We start from the raw sequence: 22,504 nt of genomic DNA on the forward strand, positions 1-22,504 counted from the left end.
ATATATACCACACAGGTACACACATTCACATACATACCTACATATGTACACACATACACTAATGCACACATACATGTGGGTTTTTCCATTCTTAACAGCTAGCATGGCTCATTATGCCTTTGTTTCTAGGGAAAAAAAATACGCTTTGGTTCTTGGTTAAAAAGGCTACTGTGTAAACAACTCAGTAAAAGGCAAAAGGGAAAAAGTTTCCCTCGTACTTTTGATTGTTTTGACTCTTCCCATTTTACATTAAAAAAATTTTAATTTTATTTTTTTGTACATTGACAGGTAAAATTGTATATATTTGTTGTATACAACATGAAGATTTGAAGCATATATACATTGTGGAATGACTAAATTCTACTAATTAACACATGTATTACCTCACAGTTAATCATTTTTGTGGTGAGAACACATGACATCCAATCTCTTACCATTTTTAAAGAATAAAATATATTGTTAACTATAGTCACTAAGCTGTATAAAAGGTCTTTTGAATTTATTTCTCCTATCTAATTGAAATTTTGTGTCTTTTGATTAACGTCTCCTCAACCACACTCCAACCACCCTAGCCCCTGATAATCACCATCTCTACTTCTATGGGATAGCTTTTATAGCTTCCACATAGGAGTGAGATCATGAGGTGTTTGTCTATCTGTGTTTAGCTTATTTCTCTTGACATAATGTTTATGCTCATCTATGTTATTGAAAATGACAGGACTTCCTTCTTTATGGTGTAAGAGTATTCTATTGTTTATATATACACCACATTTTTCTTTATTCATTCATCCATTGGTTGTGTATATATACACAAATGTGGTGTATATATAGGTTGATTAGATATCTTGGCTATGGTAAATAATGTTGTAATAAACATGGGAGTGCAGATATTTCTTCAACATACAGATTTCATTTCCTTTGGATAATTATTAAATGGTGGAATTATTAGATCATATGGTAGTTCTATTTTTTAAGTTTCTGAAGAACTGCCACTGTTTTAAATAATGACTATTAATTTACATTTCCACCAACAGTGTGCACAGTTTCCTTTTCACCACCTCTTGGCCAATACTTGTTATCTCTTAACTTTTTGATAGCAGCCATTATAATAGGTATAAAGTGATATCTCATTATGGTTTTTATTTGTATTTCCCTGATGATTAATGATGTTTAACATTTTATTAAATATAGCTGTTGGCTTGTATGTCTTCTTTTGAGAAATGTGTATTCAGGTGCTTTGCCCATTTTAAAATCTGGTTATTTTCTTGCTATTGAGTTTGAATTTCTTATATATTTTGTATATAGAAGTATAGTTTACAAGTATTTTCTCCCATTCTGTAGGTTACATACACTATCTTCTTTCTTTTGCTACGCAGAAACTTTTTAGTTTGATGTAATCTCATTTGTCTATTTGCTTTTTTTGCAGCTCTTGTAAATGAAATTTTTTTCTTGACCTTTGTTTTAGATAGTTTGCTGTTAATGTGTAGAAATGCCACTTATTTTTGTATATCCTGCAACTTTACTAAATTTGTTGAATTCTAACCATTTTTCTTTTTTTTTGGTGGAGTCTTTAGGGTTTTCTCTATAAAAATCATGTCATCTCCAAACAGAGACAATTTAACTTGTTCCTTTCTAATTTAGATGCCTTTTGATTCTTTCTTCTGTCTAACTGCTCTAGCTAGGACCTCCAGTACCTATTTCATCTATTCTATTGAATAGAAGTGGCAAGAGCGGACATCTTTGTCTTTCTTCAGATCTTAGAGGAAGACATTGCCACTTTTTACTGTTTAAAAATTTTGTTTTAATAACAGGGTCTGCTCTGTTGCCCAGGCTGGAGTACAGTGGCATGATCATAACTCACTGCAGCCTCCAACTCCTGGCCTTATGGAATCCTCCCACCTCAGCCTTCTGAGTAGTTAGGGGTTTACAAGTGCCACTATGTCCAGTTTGGGGGAGGTCAATTTGAATAACTAAAGCAGTCACCTGTGGCTGCCAAAGAGAATACAGTGGTGCTAACACAGCAACCTCAAATTTCTAGGCTCAAGCGATATTCCCTCCTCAGCCTCCCAAATAGCTAGGACTACAGGCATCGCAACCACACTCACATAATTTTAAAATATTTTGTAGAAATGAAGTCTTTCTATTACTGCTCAGGCTAGTTTCACATTCCTGACCTCAAGCTATCCTCTCATCTTGGCCTCACCATGTGCTGGGATTACAAGTGTGGACCCCTGCACTTGGCCTAACTTTTTCTTATTGAGTGTGATGTTAGCCCTGGGTTTGTCATATACATGGTCTTTATTATTTTGAGCTACATTCTTTCTATACCTAATTTATCAAGAATCTTAATCATGAAAGGATGTTGAATTTTGTCAAATGCTTTTTCTGCATCTATTAAAATGATCATGTGGTTTTGTCCTTTATTCGTCATTGCGATATATTACATTTATTGATCTATGTATGTTGAACCATCCATGCAACCTGGGATGAATCCTGCTTGATCATGGTGAATTATCCCTTTAAAGTGCTGTAGAATTTGGTTTTCTAGCATTTTATTGTATATTTTTGTTCATCAGGAATAAAATCAGGAATATTTTTGTAATTAATCAGAAATCTTCTGCGATTTACTTTTTTATAGTGTCTTTGCTTTGGTCTCTGGATGATGCTAGCCCCATAAAATTAGTGTGGAAATATTTTTTACCTCTTCAACTTTTTGGAAGAGTTTGAAAAGAATTGACATTCTTCTTTAAATATTGATAGAATTCACAGTGAAACCATCAGGTTCTGGGCCTTTTTCAAATGGGAGACTTTATATTACTGATTCAATCTCCTTATTTGCTGTTGGTCTATTAAGATTTCCTATTTCTTCATAATTCAGTCCTGGTAGGTTGTATACATCAAATGAATTCATTCATTTTATTTTATTTGATTTTTTTTCTAAATTAGTCCAGCTATAGGTTTTTCAATTTTATCTTTAAAAAAATTCAACTCTTAGTTTTGTTTATTATTTCTATTGTTTTTCTAGTCTTTATCTATTTCTGTCCTGATTTTTATTATTTTCTTTCTTCCACTAACTTTGGACTTAGTTTGTTCTTGTTTTTCTAGTCCCTTGTGTTGCAATGTTAGGTTGTTTGAGATCTTCTTTTCTGATGAAAGTGTTTATTACTGTAAACTTCCCTCATATAACTGCTTTTGCTGTATCCCATAAGTTTTTTATGTTGTTTTCCAATTTTGTCTCAAGAAATTTTTAAATTTTCCCTTAAGTTCCTTCATTGATCCACAGGTTGTCCAGGAGCATGTTTAATTTCAGTGTATTTATGAATTTTGTGAAATTTCTCCTGTTATTCATTGATACTTTATATGATTTGAATCTTCTTTAGTTTGTTAAGATTTATTTTATGTCCTAATATATGAGCTATCCTGGAGAATGTTTCATGTGCAATCCAGAATAATGTATATTCTGCAGCTATTGAATGGAATGTTTCATACATGTCTATTAGGTCCACTTATTCAAGAGCGTGGCTTAAGTCTGATGTTTCCTTATTGATTTCCTATGTGGGTAATCTGTGTACTGCTGAAAATAGGATGTTGAAGTCCTCTACTATAGTCATATTATAGTGTTATCTTTCCCTTCATATATATTAATATTTGCCTCATATTTTTAGGTGCTTTGATGGTGGATGCAGATATATTTACAATTAATATATTCACTTCCTGAACCATCTCTTTATCATTATGTAATGACTTTCTTTGTTCATTTTCATAGTTATTAATGTAAAGTCTATTTTATCTTGTGTAAGTATAGGTATTCCTGCTCTCTTTTGGTTTTCATTTGCACATCATACCTTTTCTATCCTTCATTTCAATGTATGTGCATCCTCACAGGTAAAGTGAGTCTTTGTAAGCAGCATATAGTTGAGTCTTGTTTTTCATTTATTCAGGCATTCTACGTTTTGATTCTAGAATTTAATCCATTTACATTACAGATAGAGACTTTCTACTGCCATCTTGTTAATTGTTTTCTAGTTGTTTTGTAGATCTTTTGTCACTTGCTTCCTCTCCTTTTGTCTTTCTTTGATGTTAAGTGATTTTCACTAGTGGTATATTTGAATTCCTTGCTTCTATTTTTTAAGTATTTACTATAGGTTTTTGCTTTGTGGTTGCCATGAATGAGGGTTATGAAAACATCTCATAGTTATAACAGGTTTTTTTTTAAGCTGATGGCAACTTAACTTTGATCACATACACACACATACCCTACTGTATACTTTTAATCCACTTCTCTCCAACATTTTATATTTTTATGTCAATATTTACATTTTAATATTGTATATTTCTTAAAAAATTAATGTGTCTATTATTATTTGTGGTGGTTTTTTTTAACCTATATGCCAAAAATATAAGTAATTTACATCCTTTTCCAAGTTTTCTGCCACTATTTGTAAAAATAAGCTTTCTACTCCTTTATCTTTCTGTTCTCCTTCTAAAACCCACAAGACTTAAATATTTGCTCTTTTGGTGTTGTCCCATAAATCCAGTACTAATATAGTATTAAAGCATTCTGAATTTTACTTTGAACTTATTTTTACCAGTAAGTTTTATACTTTCAAATGTTTTTGTGATATTCATTAGCATCCTTTTCTTTCAGCTAGAAGAACTTCGTTTAGCATTTCTTATAAGACAGGTCTAGTGGTGATGGATTCCCTCAGCTTTTGTTTGTCTGAGAAAATCTTTATCTCCCTTAATTTCTACAGGATAGTTTTGCTAGGTATAGCATTTTTGGCTGGCAGGTTTTTTATTTACCTTCAGCACTTTGAATATATCTTCCACTTTCTCCTAGCCTGTAAGATTTCTTCTGAGGAGTCTGATGTTAACCATATTGCAACTCCTATATATGGTTATTTGCTTCTTTTTTGTTGTTGTTGCTTTTAATATCTTCTCTTTGTCTTTGATTTTGACAGTTTGATTATTATGTTTCTTTAGCTATTCTTATCTAGGGTTGAATCTGATTGGAAATCTTTGACCTTTCTGTACCTGTATATTTACATCTTTTTCCAAGTTTGAAATGTTTCCTGCTACTATTTGTTTAAATAAGCTTTCTACCCCTTTATCTTTCTATTCTCCTTCTAAAACACCCATGACTTGAATATTTGATGTTTTGATGTGTCCTATAAATCCTGTAAGCTTTCTTTATACCTCTTTATTCTTTTTATTTCTTTGACTGTGTATTTTCAAATAACCTCGGTTGGTGTTCACAATTTATTTCTTCTGCCTGAGAAATTCTGCTGTTAAGTTTCTTGTTCTGGTTACTTATTGTTTTCCTAATTTTATTGAATTTTTTCTTTGCATTTTCTTGATATTTTCTGAGATTTCTTAAAATAATTATTTTGAAATATTTGTCAGGCAGTTCACACATCTTTATTTCTTTAGGTTCAGTCACTGGCACCTTATTTTGTATCTTAATGATGTCATGTTACCCTGATGATTTTTGATCCTCATCATTGTGCCTCAATGCCTGATCATTTAAATAAGTAAATCCTTACTATAGTCTTCACAGACTGGATTTTCCTGGGAAAGCACTGTGGCAGGTATGTGCTAGGGCATGCCAGAAGCCTGGGGCAGTTGCAGCCAGAGTGTCATTGCTAGAAACATGGTACCTACTACATGGGTACTACTTCTGGGTGGGCCAGAAGCCTGGGACAACTAAAGCTTGCCCATTGCTGAGGGATGCCCAGAGCCCAGGTCCACCAATGTCAGCCTAATGTGGTGTGTGCCTGAGATCAGAGTTGGGGAGTATGACAGCCAACCCAGATTGTTACTTCTAGCCAGCTCTTCTGTGGCACAGAAAGTTTCCCCTCTCTCCACTGAAATGTTCCTATCTGTAAAACAGATGTGACTTTACCTGCTCCGCCATGTTCAGAGTTTTATTGTGATGCTCAAGGAAAAAAAGATAAGGATCAGTATGTTGAACACTGAGAAGGCTACTTCCAGGTGTCAGTTGTCATTGTCATTAAGTGATGGGCATGCTTACTCTGTTATGTATTAAGATAGATTATTTTGGCACTTGTCACATATGAGGAATTGAAACCCACTTCCACCTGTGCCGTCAGCCTGGGTGGGGAGAAGACCCATGTTAGGGGAGAGCCGCCTTCCTCCTAAAGCCCCACCTGTCTGATGGGTGAGACTTCTGCCTCATTATTTGCTAAATGTGCAAGCACAGATTGCCTGTACCTCCCTTCGGACCTTCCTGCCACTCCCTATAGAGCTGTCTGAAGCCTGGAAATGTTTATTTGCCTTTGGAGAAATTCTAGTTCCATCCACCCCAGACTCATCACATTTACAGTAACAACCAGTTCTCTGTAACTTTCTGGAGCCTGTTCCAGCAGACAGGAGATTCCTCTCTCCGTAGTTCCTAGAGTACTTCTGCATCTCTACAGAAGATAGGGAGATAGCAGAGAGAATATCTTGGGTCTCTTTATCTACCTAATTACTTGGTATTAGGGATGGTAAAGGGTTTGGTTTCCATCATACACCTCATAAAAAAGTACCATAAATTCTCATCTCACCTGTGCATCTCCTGATTCCATTTTTTTGGCTTTATGGGAGACTTTCAGATAAATCCCTTAAATGAAGCATAAGGCCTCTGAAATTGCTACTCAAAATTTTTTCTTCCCATAGGACAGATCACATAAGAAGACTGTGACAATTGGATATTTTTCTTAAGATATGTTAAAGCTCTACATGTGCGTTTCCAAAGGTAGGCTGCTATCACTATGGACACATGCCTTCTGCTGATGGAAAGGTACTAAAAGGATTTTGGACATTCCTAGTCTCTTTGCTCCTTGCTGGAATGGTAATCCAGCAGTCTTCCAAGAGGCTTGGATGCAGGCAGAATTACTCTGAATCCACTTTGATCATCAAGCTGGCCAGCCCCCCTAATGTAGGCTGGGGCAGTGGCCTAATGTAGGGCTGGAAAGCTTGGCCAGATGATGCTTAAAATTCTATTAGCGATAGTGTAAAGGGAGAAAGGTTTTTAGAGTGGTTTTGTCTCCTGCTCCTCAAATTCCTTCTCTTTTGAAAAAATAAAAATATCATGATGCCAAGACAAGGAAAGAATCCCAAATTTTGGCCTTAAGATACCCAGAATCATGGCCTCTGGGTCCCTCCTTACAGCCTACCACCCTGTGTCTGGTCCTGTGAGTTCTTGCTGCTCCTTTGTTTCAAGACAATGTGCTACAGCAACTGCACACACGATTCATCTGTTTGCAGAGGACAGCAAAGGCCCTGCAGCTTACAAACAGCACTCCACTTGAAAAGACTGTTGAGTGACCATCTTTGTTACATAGGTTTCATTTAGAGGCTGTCTCCCTATAGCCCACTGCCTTCTTTCAACAAAAGATGATTTTTCCTCATGCTAGCTTCTGGGAGAATATGATGCTTGCTAGTTAGTCTCCTTTGAGAAAACTGGGTTATCTGTGGAAATATCTTTTACTGCAGGTGGGAAAACTTCATGTGAAAAGTTCAAAGCTGTGAAACTACATTTGGAGAAAGCCTCTATTATCCTGATTTTTCCATGGTATGCTCTGATTCCACCTTTAAAATGTCTCCAAAGGGAGTGGTTTTCAAGGCTGGCTGTACCTTTAATGGGAGAAACTTACAAAAATCCCATAGTCTTCCCTAGATCAGTTAAGTCTGAGTTTTTGAGGGTGTTAGTTACCCAAGCACTGATATATGTGTGTATACACACATATATATTATATATACACACATATATATACATATGTGTACACACACACACATATATATACATATATATACCTATGTATACACACATATATATTATATATATTATATACATAGATACACACATATATCAGTGCTTGGGTGTGTGTGTATATATATATAATTTATAAATGTGTGTGTGTGTGTGTGTGTGTGTGTATGTTTCTGCCTGTGCATCCTCTTGTTACTGCTTTTGCTGTGGCTGTGTGAGGATGTGACACTTACAGGCTTTGCAACCAATTTGGAACCCAAGGGGAGTGCTGACAATACTACACTTCTGTCTGAAAACCACACACAGCCTAGTTCCAGAGTCCTCAACCCCAATAACTCCTTCCCTCTTGATCCATCATCTATTTATCAGATATGCTGAATAGAGCCAAAAGCACTTGCTACACATTCATGAAGCCAACCCTGGTGGAAGCCTTTTAGTAATTTCCTATTGGCCATAGGATAAAGTGCAACCTCTTAGCATGACTGAGAAGGTCATGTGGGCTCTGGTTGCTGCCAGCCTACAGTCCCTCTTTCACCACCCTTTCTATCCCAGGCTTCACAGTAGCCATTGCAGCACATCCTGGTTTCTGTACATGTCCATCCTCAATTGAAAACTCTCCTCTCCACCTCCAGGATCCTGTCCATGTTTACCCACTTTTCAGTCAACAGCTTAGACATTTCTATTCTGGAAAGCTTTCCCCAACATCCCACATTGAATTAACTTCCTCCTCCATTTCCCCCAAGCACTTGGATTTATCACAAAGCTTATTTTTTCTACATTTAAATTGTCTATGCATTCATTCGTCTCTCCCTCTGTACTGTAACATCCCTGAAGGTAAGGACTATGCTCATCTCATTTTTTCCTGCATCTCCACAAGGTCATTTGTAATACAAACTTGTAGCACAAATAATTAAAAGTGAGATAAACTTGGAAACCAAGACGCTAACAGGTTCATTGGTTTATATGGGAGAACTAAGGGGCACATCGTTTTTGTGACATAAGTCAAAGGGGTCTGCCTTTCACCATACATATGATTTGCCACAAAGGGCAGATGGAGTGGTGTGTGATCATGCACATTGAAGACCCAGGTAATATGGAGGGGATCACAAATTACCTGATGGTTTTGATCATGCTGAGACCCATTTCAACACAGCAGTGGGCATGGTCCTGGCGGGGCTCAGGAAGTCCGGACACGCAGTAGTAGCAGTCCCCCAGGATTTTAATACGAAGGCAGTGATGCTCCTGGAAGGAACAGGATGAGAGAGAAGGGCTTATGTCAGCAGAAGGATCATTTCTTCAGAAAGGCTTGAGAAAGAGGCCAGCAGGGTTAGGTGGTCTGCAATTTGGTGTAAGGAGCACCTACCTTTGAAATGCACTTCTAACTATCTTTCTAAGAGATTTGAGGTATAACCTAAATGGGGGTTTGAAGGATCCAGAGGTGGAGTGGAATCATTAAAAAAATTGGGTTTTGAGCTCAAAACCTACATGGTTATGTCCAAACTTAACTATATACTAGCTCTATGGTCTGTACACCTGCCACTTGGTCAGGACTGGCAGAGTGTGCTCATAGTGTTTCTTACAAATTCAGCCTCAAGCAATGTCTCTCTTCTCAAAAACAGCTGTGAATTAACAGCTTTTAGCAGTATTCAGCTTAATAATAAACACTTAAAAATATAAATCACTTATGGATTTCTAGTATTTCAAGTTTATAAAGTCCCTTTCCAGCAAGAACATTGGCACTTTATGAAGAGAAACTAAGTCTTCTTATGCATCATTTTATTCATTTATTAATTTATAATTGAAAAAATTAAACATCAATTGGGCACCTATAATAAGGCAAACATTGTTTATAACACAAAGATGACTAATAATAGCTCCTATTATGCACTTATAAATAAAAGAGTTAATTCTCACAACAACCCTCTAAGGAGAGTTGTTTTTCTTGTTTCCATTTCACAGGTGAGAAGTAGTACAGTTGTTAGGTGGATTCCCAATCTTAAAGACACAATTCTTACAAAATTTCAAAGAACAACAAGCGTCAAGAAAATAATGCATGCTTTTACATTGGATAGGGAGTAGCTAGATGTTGTAGGTTCTACAGGAAAGAGAACTGAAGGCGATATAGCATGGGGAGCCAAGGGTACTGGTTTAAGAGTCATTTCACAGGATCAAATCTCAGATACCCCCTCTGTTTTTTCTATGAATCTCTGGGTAAATTACCTAACCTTTGGGCTTCAGATGCCTCAACTATAAAATGGGGGTCATCATAGGACTTGTCCCATTGTGTCACTGTGAGGGTTAAGTGAGACGATGCCATTGAAAGCTCAGTATGAAGTCTGGGAGATGGAGCACTCTATTAATATTGCCTCTTTCTTTGATAAAGACTGGACTCCAGGCCTAGCTCCTTCACATATTTGTTTCTCATCATGGACAAGTGAGTTTTCCTCTTGGTTTCCTTGGATGGATTGTTGAGACTGAATGACCTCTGAGATGCCGTCTAGATTTGAAGTCCTAGAGGCTTATGGTTCCATGGCTGTGTGGGAAATGCAGGGCCCTAGAGCTGGAGGAGGGTAGTTATTGATAAAAAAGTGCCCACTGAGAGACTAACAGTACTCTTGATGCCCTTACAGTAGCAAGTTGTAAAGCACTGTGTTGGTTTCCTAATCTCATCAGGAGTGGGGCATTATGTTTGAGTAATGGATAAGTAAAAATACTATACTAAGTAAAACAAATATTAGACTGGGAAAAGATAATCAGAACTGTCTCTGATACTTTCCTGTCAGATTTCTGGGGCCTGGCCAGCCTTCCCAAATGGACCCACATGCAATCTTCAGAACTCTGTCAGCAGGTACAGCCATCCCAGGTTTATTTTTAGGAGATCGGGGTTCCTGTCTATTGGCTGTGGCAATGCAGCTAATTTTGCAAGACAGCTGACGATGAGGTCTGATTGATCAAATAAAAGAAGGCCTTTGTTTCTTCTGAGACCTTGAGAGTATCATGATTAGAATGGAACTTAGAAAATTTCTTGTTCATTGGTCCTAGCAGTGGCCAGATTTGTGGAGTTAGTGGGACTGTTATTGAAAAAAAATGAGGGGATCTATAAATGTTGCAGGGTACGTTTATGAAGAAATGTATGAACAATCTATCAACAAACACCAAAAATAGCAATCCAAATACTATCTACTATCCCCATCACTTATAAAAACAAATATATTTTTAATATCAAAACTAGTAGAAAGATATATCCTCAGAATAAGGGCAAGGTTTTCTTCTTGCCTAAATAAATTTAACATTACATAAACTCACTACATTGTTCTTATCATTTTAAAAAATCTCATGACTGCAAGTTTAAAATTTTCAATTTTCGTGTATGAAGGAGAATTCAAGAACCGGTGTTCCAATATCTTATTCTGATTTTGCAGGTCAGAACGCTGAAGTTGGAAGGGAGGGACTGGTGACTTCATCTTCAAATGGTCTTTTGGGGCACTGGGTTGGTATGAGAGACTCATATGAAAGGGAGCCTGGTGCCATCAAACCCAGATGTATTGATCGGCCTATTGCCTGTTTGCTACAGGGAGGGATGAGGGAAAGGGGTATAACAAAAAATACTTTGGTCTAAAAATCTGCCATCTGCATTCCAGGCACATTTACTAGCTGTTTGACCTTGGATAAGACACTGAAGCCACTGTATGTGGGTTTCAATTCCTTATATGTGACAAGTGCCAAAATAATCTATCTTAATACATAACAGAGTAAGCATGCCCATCACTTAATGACAATGACAACTGACACCTGGAAGTAGCCTTCTCAGTGTTCAACATGCTGCTCCTTATCTTTTTTTCTTTGAGCGTCACAATAAAACTCTGAACATAGCAGAGCAGGTAAAGTTACATCTGTTTTACAGATAGGAACATTTCAGTGGAGAGAGGGGAAACTTTCTGTGCCACAGAAGAGCTGGCTAGGAGTAACAATCTGGGTTGGCTGTCATACTCCCCAACTCTGAATCTGTGATCTTTCCCTGAAAACAGAGGTGAAAGCATTTTAGAAAAAATCTAAATGGGGACAGGAACGAATAGTCATTGAGTACGTACCATGTGCCAGGCAACATGCTAAATGCATTACACTAATCTCAGTCTTCAGGACCACTTTCTGAGTCACGTGACATTTTACAGATGGGGAAAAGCAAGCTTAAGGGAGAGGCCATACACCAAATAAGAGGCAGAAGAGGAATTCAAATCCATGTTTGTCTGATTGTGGGGCTCCATGCTCTCTCTTTGCAAAACTGCAGAAATTATGGCAAAGTCCAGAATGTTAGGTCTCCTGACAAAAGTGTGTTTTGGAGGGAGATTGTGTAAAGTGGTTTTATTACTCTTCTGAGGCAGACATTGAATAATGATATGATGACGTTCATGTCCAGGGTTTGTTATTCTTCCAACAAAAGTTGGAGCTGGTAGCCTTCTTGAAACTCTGTGGATCCCAAATACATGGTGTATATAGGAAAATATATAAAATATATTTTATATATAAAAATAAAATGTACATAATATATGTGTATATATATAATGTATAAAAGGCCTAGATTCTTATCTGTCAAGGTCTGTCAATTTCCAGACACATTTTTCTGATCAAATACTATGAGCTGTCAGATGATTTGACAGTAATATCCAAATAACTTATTTGTACCAGAAACTGCCTTGAAAATTTCACATAAAGGAAGCCAGATTGCTTTGGAAAAAATATTCAAAAAATAAATAAATAAAGTAGGGTGAGGATCTTCTTAAAAATTTTATTGAGTTAGGCTTATTGCAATCTCTTCCTCCTGTCTTGATGACTTTGACATTATCAAAATCTTGGGAAATTTCCAAGAGTTTATGAAACTGCACATACAGACAGTAGATAAAAATTAGGAGATAAATGCACCAAATTATCAAAGATGGTTATATTGTTCAGGGGGTAGAATTACAGGGATGTGTGCTTTGCATTGCGTACATCTTTGATGTTTGAATTTTATTTAATGAACAAGTATAACTTTAATAAGCAGAAAAACTCAATAAAAATGAAAAAGACTCTCAAAGCAAAAACATACCTGCTATCAATGTACTTTTAAAAAAGTTATGTTAGAAATCCCAGTAAATTTTCTAGTGTTTGTAATTGTAATCACATAAGTAGCACATGAATATATTTTCTTAGTAAAAATGAAACTGTAGAAAAGGTTGAAGTCCCCTAGGACAGCCTCTTGTCGTCAGACACACAGTGCCCTGGAAGCCTGGTCTTCTTGCCCTCTCCATGGAGGCTGCTATGTATTCACATGCCATTTTCCCTTGCCCGACTCTGAGCTTCCTGAGGGGAGGGACTGGTTTTATCTTTTCAGAGACTTGTGCATACCTGACAAAGTACCCTTTCTCTTTCTCTGGGTCAGCAGGGTTTACTGTGATGCCAGAAATTGACCTTAATCACATTTGCCAGTTCTCACTGGAGGGCCATTTTTGTTCATCTTGGCATCTTTGAACAAAAATATCAGAACCATAATAGGAAATGGAATCGATACGTGTCACTGACACCAACCACCACTGATGCAACAAGAAAAGGAAATGGTACACATGTTTTTTCCCAGTCCCCAGCCCTCCAGCTAAAATCAACCCTCCTATTAGGAGGATACCTCAGTTTCCACTTCCTCCTCCACCCTTGTCAATTTCCTAGCTAGTAACTGTCCAGTAGCTGAAATTTACACTAAGGTTCCTTGACAAGTCCCTGCTTGCCTTTCTAGCCGCATCTCCACTCCTTCCTACCCTGCACTTTATCCTCCAGCAATCTCTTCTGTTTCTCAGCATACACAGAATAACATCTTTATGCTCGTTTTCTCCTCTGCATAAAATATCCTTCTCTGACTTCTTTGCCTTGCTAATTAGTGTATAAATTATGTACAATAAAATTTACCTTTTTGACAAATTCAAACCTATGTCTCTCTGACTTGGGGCTCCATGCCCTCTCTCTACAAAACTGTAGAGAGTAATGCAAACAATCACCACAATAAAACTATAAAGCAGCTATGTAATCCCCCAGATCACCCTACCCTATGCTCCATTGCTATCCATATGCTTATTCCATTCCCAGCCCTCCTTGCAGCTACTTATCTGTTTTCTGCCTCTGTAATTGTACCTTTTACAGGATATCTTGTAAATGGAGTTATAAAATATCTAGCCTTTTGTATCTGGCTTCTTTCACTTGACATATTGCACTTGAGATTCATTGATGTTGCACATAACAGTGGATAATTCTATTTTTTTTTTTTGCTGAACAGTATTCTATTGTATTGTTTATATCATTTTTAAGACTCAGCTTCAGAGTCACTTTCTTCAAGAAGTCTTCTCTCATCTAAAGGTCATGTGTTGCCTCTGTGTTCCCATAGCCCCCAGACTTACCTTCCTCATAACATATGGCACATTGTACATTCCTTACCTATTTATGAATCCCTAATTAGATGTAATTCTAGCAAGAGAGGACGTGCGTTTTTATCATTCTCATGTTCTTAACACATAGCAGCATGTACAATACCTAGTAGGTGCTTAGATACAAGTATGAAAGTATCTCCCATAGAATGAAGCAGCCTTAAAAGAGAACATTTTGATGTGCTAAAAATGAACTCCCACTTGATGAGGTCTTATTTAATTCTCAGTACAGCTCTGTGAAGTTGGCACTAACATACACACTTTACAAAGCAGGAAATTAAAATGTCTATTTGAACCCAAAGCCCACTCTAAACTACAGTGTGATAATGATATTACTTTGTAACTCAAGTGACTTTATAACTATGAATCTGTGTTTTGATAGCAAATGTCCATCTCCTTTAATCTATTTTCTAGCTTAGCTCTGATCAAGCCAACTGGAAAATGAAGGTACTGTCTTGTTGGCTAAAAACAAAGCTTTTAAGTTAGGTTGATCAAAATGGTGGTGGGATGGTCCAGCAGATTACTGGTTTTTGAGAACATGCTAATTCATCCCAGATGGCTGGGGTTGGCTGGGAAACTGCAGGCCATCATTACTGCATGCATGAGCACTGTGGCTGCAGCTGGATGGCACCTGGCCACGTGCAAGGGGAAGCAATGATAGGGGTGTTGAAAGCAGATAGAAAGGACTTGGGTTTGATTGTCACTCAACCAGCTGTCTCTCAATTGAGAAAATTAATCTGACAAATCTCCTGCCTGAGACCTGTAAATAACTAACATCAGTCCCCAGAATGTGAGAGGGTTGCGGCTCATGCCTAGGTACAGGATGCAAAATGGTAATGACATTGGGGAAGGCCGAATCCTTTTCTTTCCTTATTCCATATGCAGTCCCTCACTCCTGTAAAAGACTAGGAGGGAATTAAATTCAACTCACATGGGCCAGTCGATCAAATCTGGCAAAGAGCTCGTTGAGCATCCTGACCAGCTCCTGAGCAGACAAGGTCGTGGAGAGGTTGGTAAATCCTTTAACATCTGCGAAAAGAATACTAAACACAGGGAAGAGGGTGGGGTGAGGGGAGAAACTGTATTAATATTTTAATCCATCTTGGGATACACATCAACACCATCCCAACAGATAAACTATCTTTGTGGTCTGAGATTTTAGCTCTTGCTGCCATGAGAGTCATGAGGAATGCTCAGTATTTAATAAATATCTCAGCAGAGAGTCTACCCGGGAGCTCAGGAAGGACAAGGGGTCAACAGGAAGCGTTTTTTCCTATACAGGGCTGTGGAGAGTGGGCAGTGCAAACAACCCAAAAGAGAATTTGTCACTATGAAGAGATCAAATTTTTGTGAAAAGCAAGATGTAACTTTATGAATTATCTGCATATTTTCACAGTGAATGACATTGCACATGCCATGAACATAGAATAAAACAGTCACCAGCAGCAGGGGGAGAACCCAAAACCTCATCATCTTGAACCCAATGACAGGTACTCTACCAAAAATGTCAGGTAAATAGTTAGGCATTTCTAAAAAATTATGAGAATAGGTGGCAAATCTGGGAGACCTTAGGCAGAATAATTTCCCAAAACTCTCACATTACTAAGGATTTCAGTTAGGTAGGGTCTTGTTCTATGCATATGGTCTGGTATAAGGGACAGTGAAGCTTCCAAAAGTCTTCTAAAAGCCAGGTACCCTCTTAGTCAAGCCATGGGGCAAGTATAGTTCTCTCCATTCAGTCCATGAGGAAACTGAGGCTCAGGGAGGCAAGTAGACTTGCCCAACATCTCACTAGTGGCACAGGGCGGAGCTGGGATTGTCCATTTGGCTGAATTGCACTAAGGGGCATTGCCATATCCACCTTACCATGTCATCTCAGGGACCTCTGAAAGGAAAGATGGGACACCAAGCAGGATACCATATTTGATAATTTCTCATTTTTTATCCTGTCTGAAAGTAAGATGTGTCTTACAATTTATCACCTTAGCAGTGTGTCAAGCTTTTTACCTCTTTTCTTATCATTGCCTAAAATAATGATGAGTCTTACGTCAGTGTATGAGTGTAACTTAGTTTTAATGAAATAGGTAGTTGGGCTAGAAGACATTGTGGAATGTGCTGACTTACATCAGTCACCACATGTATTCAATAATTCTTAAAATTCACCTCTATTACAAACCTTTTAAAGAATTTGACAAAGACTATGGATTATCTCTCCTATAAAATGCACAAGCATTCAAAATTTTGCACCTCATGTAACGGGATTTATAACTTCCCCAGAGTCCATTCATGAAATCGTTAGGAATCCTTAGACCTATTGCTTTAATTAGTGAATGCCTCATTCTTTCAGCAAACATTTATGTATTTAATATGTGTTCACTTAGGCACTGGGCTAGAAAGTTAGATTAAATAATACGTAAGATCTAGTGCCTGCCCTCAAGATGCTCAAAGTCTGAGGAATGGAGCTGGAAAGACAAAGAGAAAAATTGAAATAGTGCAAGGTGATGATCACTGTGATTGAAGGACATATTGGGGGGTGACCAGTCACAAAGGGATCAGGAGTCTCCCAGCAGAGCAAAGTCTCAACGGTTCTTGAAGAACGAATAGAATGTGATGGGCAAAGTGAGTAGAAGGATGGATACTCACAGTACATTCTAGGGTCTGGTAGGAGAATGAGTATATATATTAAAGTTCTGCAGTAATTCAAGGGCAGCCAGTCAGAAGGTATCACTGAGCAAGGAGGCCAGAAAGAAGAGTGAGATAGAGAGAGATGAGGTCAGACACATGGGTGGGGCCATAATGGAGAAGGGGCTGGTAAGCCAGGCCGAAGAATGTAGACTTTGTCCTGAAAGTGACAGAAAGCTAGTGAATGGAGTTTAAGCATGGATGTGATGCTATTAGATTTTCAGTTTACAAACCTTCCTTTGGCAGAGTGACTGCATTGCCATTATCTTCTATAGTTCTGTGGTGGCATAACATATGGTCATATGAACAGAATTTGAGTCTAGATCCATCTGGGTTCAAATCTTAGCTCACTACTTATGAATTCTATAACCTTAGGCAACTTCCTGAACATCTGTAAACCCCTGCTCTATAAACTGGAGATAGCTGTCATACTTGCCTCATTAGTGGGTAGTTCTTAGCACATTGCCTGGCAATTGCCAGCATAGTAAATGCTCCTTAAATGCGTTAGCTTTTGTTGTCATCATTTTACAAAATTATACTATAATTGCATGGTTATATCTCAGAGAGAAAGAGAAGAGAGAGGTAACAGAGGTAGAAAATAATATGGCCATTCATTGGATTATGTATTACTTGTCCTATAAGCATTCCTAACTGTTGATGAAGCCTGAACTGCCAGACAGCAGCAACACTTACAGAGTATTGTCTGTGGACTTGGTATTGCTTTGAGAGCCCTACATGTATTCACTCATTTATTCCATGTAACTTATGAGGGAGAACCTATTATGATCATCTCCATTTTATAGATAAGGAAGCTGAGGCCTTAGTAACTTGCCCATAGTCATGAAGAGCTAGAATGTGAACCAGGAAGTATAGCTCTGGCATCCATACTCTTTATTGCTAAACTATGCTACTTTTGCAGCAAGAAAAGTCACTGTTATGGCAGGTGGGAAGTGGACAGGCTCTTAGATCACTTAGCTTAACAAATCCCTTTATGGATCCATAAACCCAAAGCTACTAGTATCCATCTGTCTATGGCAAGAATCATTCACCAATGTATTTATTCATTCAATAGCTTATTGATTAAATGTCTACTATACACCAGGCAGTGGAGATACAGTAGTGAGCAGAAGATAGAATCATCCCAGCCTTTATAAAGCTCACAGCCTATTGAAAGAACAAATGGATTCCATGAGAGCTAAGGTCATAAAAGTTTCAGATGTGGTCAGTGTTCCAATGTCATCAAACTTCTCCAGGTCTTTTGATCCCACCATACGCTATGCACCTATATCTTTGTATGTGCTATACCTACTCCCTCATATAGCTTTTCCCCACTATTCCTACCTACTAAAATCTTACATGTTCCTCAAAGCCCTACTCAGGTGTTAAAATCATGTTATGAGTCTACACCTCTCTGGAGATTTCCCCAAGCACAGCCAGTTATCCCTGACTCGAGCCTCTCACCCTGCCGGTGCCCCACTCTGTCATAAAACTTAACTCTCTTTTTTTTGTTGACACAGAGTCTTGCTCTGTTGCCCAGGCTAGAGTGCAGTGGTGCAATTTCAGCTCACTGCAACCTTCACCTCCTGGGTTCAAGCAATTCTCCAGCCTCAGGCTCCCGAGTAGCTGGGAATACAGGCGCCCGCTACCGCGCCTGGCTAATTTTTTGTATTTTTAGTAGAGACGAGGTTTCACCATCTTGGAAAGGCTGGTCTTGAACTCCTGACCTCGTGATCTACCCACCTTGGCCTCCCAAAGTGCTGGGATTACAGGCATGAGCCACCATGCCTGGCCAGAACACTTAACTCTCAATAGCACAATCATGTGGCTTAGTGTTCTCCATCTATTAGGTGAAGAACAAGAAGGAAGTCACCTCTGCATCCCACCTGCTCAGCACACAGTTGCTGTATTACATGTTTTCTGAGTCCAATAAACAGAAACATTCAGAATTAAGTCCTCCTTCTTCAGAGCATCTCATGAAACATTGTTAGAAATGTAGACTCTCAAGTCACCTCTCCAGACCCACTGTACCAGGGTCTGCTTTAACTGAGCCCTAGATGATTTGTGTGCACATTTAAGACCCAGAAGCACTGGTTTAAGTCATAGTTGTACAATAAAAATTTATTGAATAAAAGACCAGAGGCAGAAACCAGGGCCCTGGTTCTCATTTCATTGCACGTTCTGCCATCCCCAGGTGCTGGGCTCAGAGTCATCAAGTCTTTTGATTCTTGGCATAAATTTGCAGTTTCCAAAGATGAATATACCAAAGGGGCCACAGTGATTTTTAACTCTAATTTGGTTATATAAGTTGTTTATTTGGCTAGAAATAAGTCATGTTACCTAACAGTGACTCTTCAAATAGAATTCTCAAAGAAGCTTTTGCAGAATTCAATAGAATCGTTAGAAACATGGTCCCTGTGTAGACTCCTCTCCCTAACTATGTGTTCTTGGGAAAGTTACTTAACCTCTCTGAGCTTCCATTTTTCTTGATAATAAAGCAAGGGTCATTAAAGCTACTCTGTGGGACTACTATCAGAAGATAACTTATAAATTATTGTATAATTCTTAATAAATAAAGGGCATATAACTGCTTTTGGAAGATTTTATGAATCTGGAAGTGCTTAATTGCCATGCAGATGGATCTAGAAAGTCCTCAAGTTCTCTAAGTCCATTCAATTGCATTTTGCTGGTTCGTGAAACTCTAGTCTACAGGACAGATATGTTGATTACACATGTTGACAGAGCTGGCTGGAAATTAACAGCCAGTCAAGAAAGCAAGACTCTAAAAATGAGCAAGACTCTAAAATGAGCAAGAGTATAAAAATAAGGATTTTTCTGATCATTGGCAATGGTTCACTAAAACGTTTACCATGGCATAGGGAGAGATAAAGACAAATGTGTCTCCCAGACAAACTCACAAAATGTGTGTCAGCAAATGTGCAAATGTACATGAAATGGAGTTGGCAGGGCCAATAGGAAAAAGAATAATGCAGAGAATGACCGTCCACCAAATCCATGCCTCTGTTTGTATAGTCAATCCACCTGTCACTGGGAAAGGCCATTGAGCCAGAGGCACTGTTCCCAGCTCACTTTGTATCTAGGCGGGAACCTGGAATTGATTCTCCTTAATGGAATCTGAGCAGAAATGACGTATGTCATTTTCTGGTTGAGGTGGTAAAACAGTGAGTGTGAGTACTCTGCTTCCCCTTCCAATAACCCAATGCTGGGAACGTTGAGGCCCAAGGGATGGTAGTTACAAACCAAAGGAGCCTTTGTCCCTGAATCATCCACTGACTAGTAATATCAGCAGTGGACACTTGAATGAATAAATTTGATTGAGTTAAAAATCACTAAAATTGAGAGAGTATATGACAGAGCAGATAGCATTACCCTAATGAATACAAGAAGTGTCTTAAGTATCTGGGGAAAAACAGGAAAGATAAATAGAATTGGGCAGGTGGGATGCAGAGCCCCAATGGCTTCCAGTAAAAAGCTGGTGGCCAGGAGGATCTTCAGGTGAACCTGGAGAAGTCTCAGAGGTTGACAGCTGAAATCACCTCGAGCGTTCAAAAAGCCCAACTTTTGGGTTGAGAAACAGAGGCCCACAGAGATGAGGTGATGCAGTGGAAGTCTCCCTAAGGGTGTGGCCACCCCCTCCCACGTGGGCACAGGAATGCCCCAAGCATATCGCCTTTAACCACACCCTTTCCTGATGAAGGTAAATAGTTGTATGAAATGTAAGTCAAGACTTAGAAGTGTACAGTACTTTTTAAGGAAAGTATTGTAGCTTTGAATTTAACTCGATGTAGGAAAAGATACTGACCAAAATTAAGTTAGATTAAAAAAAAAAAGGCAAGGGAGAAGAAAGAATGCAGAATGCACCAGGCAGTTTACCATGAAGAGAGTGATTTGGAAATGATTTCAAAACTGCTCTCAACACCTCAGTGGGGTTGCTTTGGGGGCTGGGGAAGAGGGTGGAGTAGCCCGCTGCTGGCTTTGTTCTCTGCCAGGCTAGGGACCGTCCTCCTCTGCTTTCAAGGCTCGGGTCTTATTTTAGCACCCTGCAGCCTCGCAGTGGGCAGGAGACGCCCCGCCGCCCCGGGAAGATGAGGTTCATCTTCCCGAAACCCCCGGAGCCACGGGCATCTCGCCACGCTGCTCTGAGAATTGCCCGGGAGCAGCCGGGCGGGCGGGCGGCGGGTTTCTGCATCAGTGCTCCTTCCCCTAGAAACAGCTCTGAAAACGCGGAGATACGGAGGGCAAGAAACGAAATTTTAATGCAGTGTGCCGTAAACTTCTGGAAAAGGGTCTTCAGCACAAGAACTCAGTTCGATGACTTAAAATAAATGGGCGGGGTTGGAGGGGTGAGGGGTGGGGGCAGAAGAAAGTAGCTGCTTAGGAGTAGCTACTGGGCTGAAAAAAAGGATTCCTGCAGAAAGGGAGCCGCTGAACGTGTTGCTTATTGCACGTAAGGCACATGAGCGTGTTGGTGTGGGCGCGCCGGCTTGTTGAGTTTCCTATTTTTCTTTTTAAAGGTATTTTTCGCTACCTCTTTCTCCATGGTGACAGGCACTTTCATCATATGCCACATATATTATTTTATTTGTATATTTATATGATTTGTATATATTTATATATGAGTATGTAATTAAATATTTACTTTCTCCCAAATTATTCGTGCAATTTCTACTTTCTCTGGATCTGCATTTATGGTTAAGCCATTTTGCCACCAGGGAAGGAATACGGAACACTGATTCTCTACATGGAACGTGGCTCTGCCTTCACGCCTGTTGACTCCTTTACTCAGAATTCATGTACTTGTGTTTCTCACTTGGCTGACTTTATCTCAAATAAAGCCAAGAAGAATCATCATCTCTTCCAGGAAGTTTCCTCTACCGATCTCCCCGTCCCCATCCTCCACCTCCTTGCCTCAGGTTTTCCTCCTTTTACGATCTCTAGGCATTCCTTGGTTGCTTAATAATCAAACCCCACACTGTATTATGATTAATAGGTGCCTATTGTCCTAGAACTAGTATTGATGAATTCTTACTATGTGTGGGACCCATTCCTAGATCTGGTGCACATCTCCTACTGGAATTGCTATTGGACAAAGAGCTGTTTGGCAAACTGAAGCATCTAAATCAGTGTAGCTCAATTCTTGGACATGACCCTGGGAATGACCTATCCTGCTATGCCCGCTGAAGGGTTGTGTTAGAATCATGATCTCTGATGAATTTTAAAACGTGTTTCTGCATGCCAGGAATAGAACACCTACAGATGCTGGTAGGTGCAAAGTTGTCCTTCTGTCCTACTGATGTTAGGAGGAAAGGAACTACGAGAAAGGTTTGTCATTTTTGGAGTTATTAAATGTAAGGACTCTGACTCTATGTTTGGGAAATTTCTACCTTATGATATTTGGTGGATGGGAAATACATTTCCACTGTATAAGCTGAAAATGTCAGACTTGCTTTCCAGGCACTTGTAGAAAATGACTGGGTGCTGACCATTCAGACTCATCTGTTGCAGGCTTTAACTTGAGATGCAAAGAAGAAGCAGGAGCAGGAAGTCAGGGCAGAGCAAAGACAGCAATATCAGTTTCTGG

General features: G+C 38.8%; 1 protein-coding gene across 2 annotated transcripts in view; it reads right to left on the reverse strand.

Moving 5' to 3' along the window:
* ADCY8 (adenylate cyclase 8) overlaps nt 1–22,504 on the reverse strand; it is a 250,218-nt gene that overhangs the window by 139,602 nt on the left and 88,112 nt on the right. For both annotated transcript variants that reach the window (XM_021666890.2, XM_021666891.2), the window contains exons 4-5: nt 15,155–15,266; nt 8,889–9,016 (exon numbers count right to left, since the gene is read on the reverse strand). In XM_021666890.2, the coding sequence (XP_021522565.1) occupies nt 8,889–9,016; nt 15,155–15,266 (240 nt within the window). The remainder of the gene's footprint in view (nt 1–8,888; nt 9,017–15,154; nt 15,267–22,504) is intronic.

Source organism: Aotus nancymaae, unplaced genomic scaffold (assembly GCF_030222135.1).
Source record: "Aotus nancymaae isolate 86718 unplaced genomic scaffold, 86718_ANA_hifiasm-v0.15.2.pri h1tg000036l, whole genome shotgun sequence".
Taxonomy (NCBI): domain Eukaryota; kingdom Metazoa; phylum Chordata; class Mammalia; order Primates; family Aotidae; genus Aotus; species Aotus nancymaae.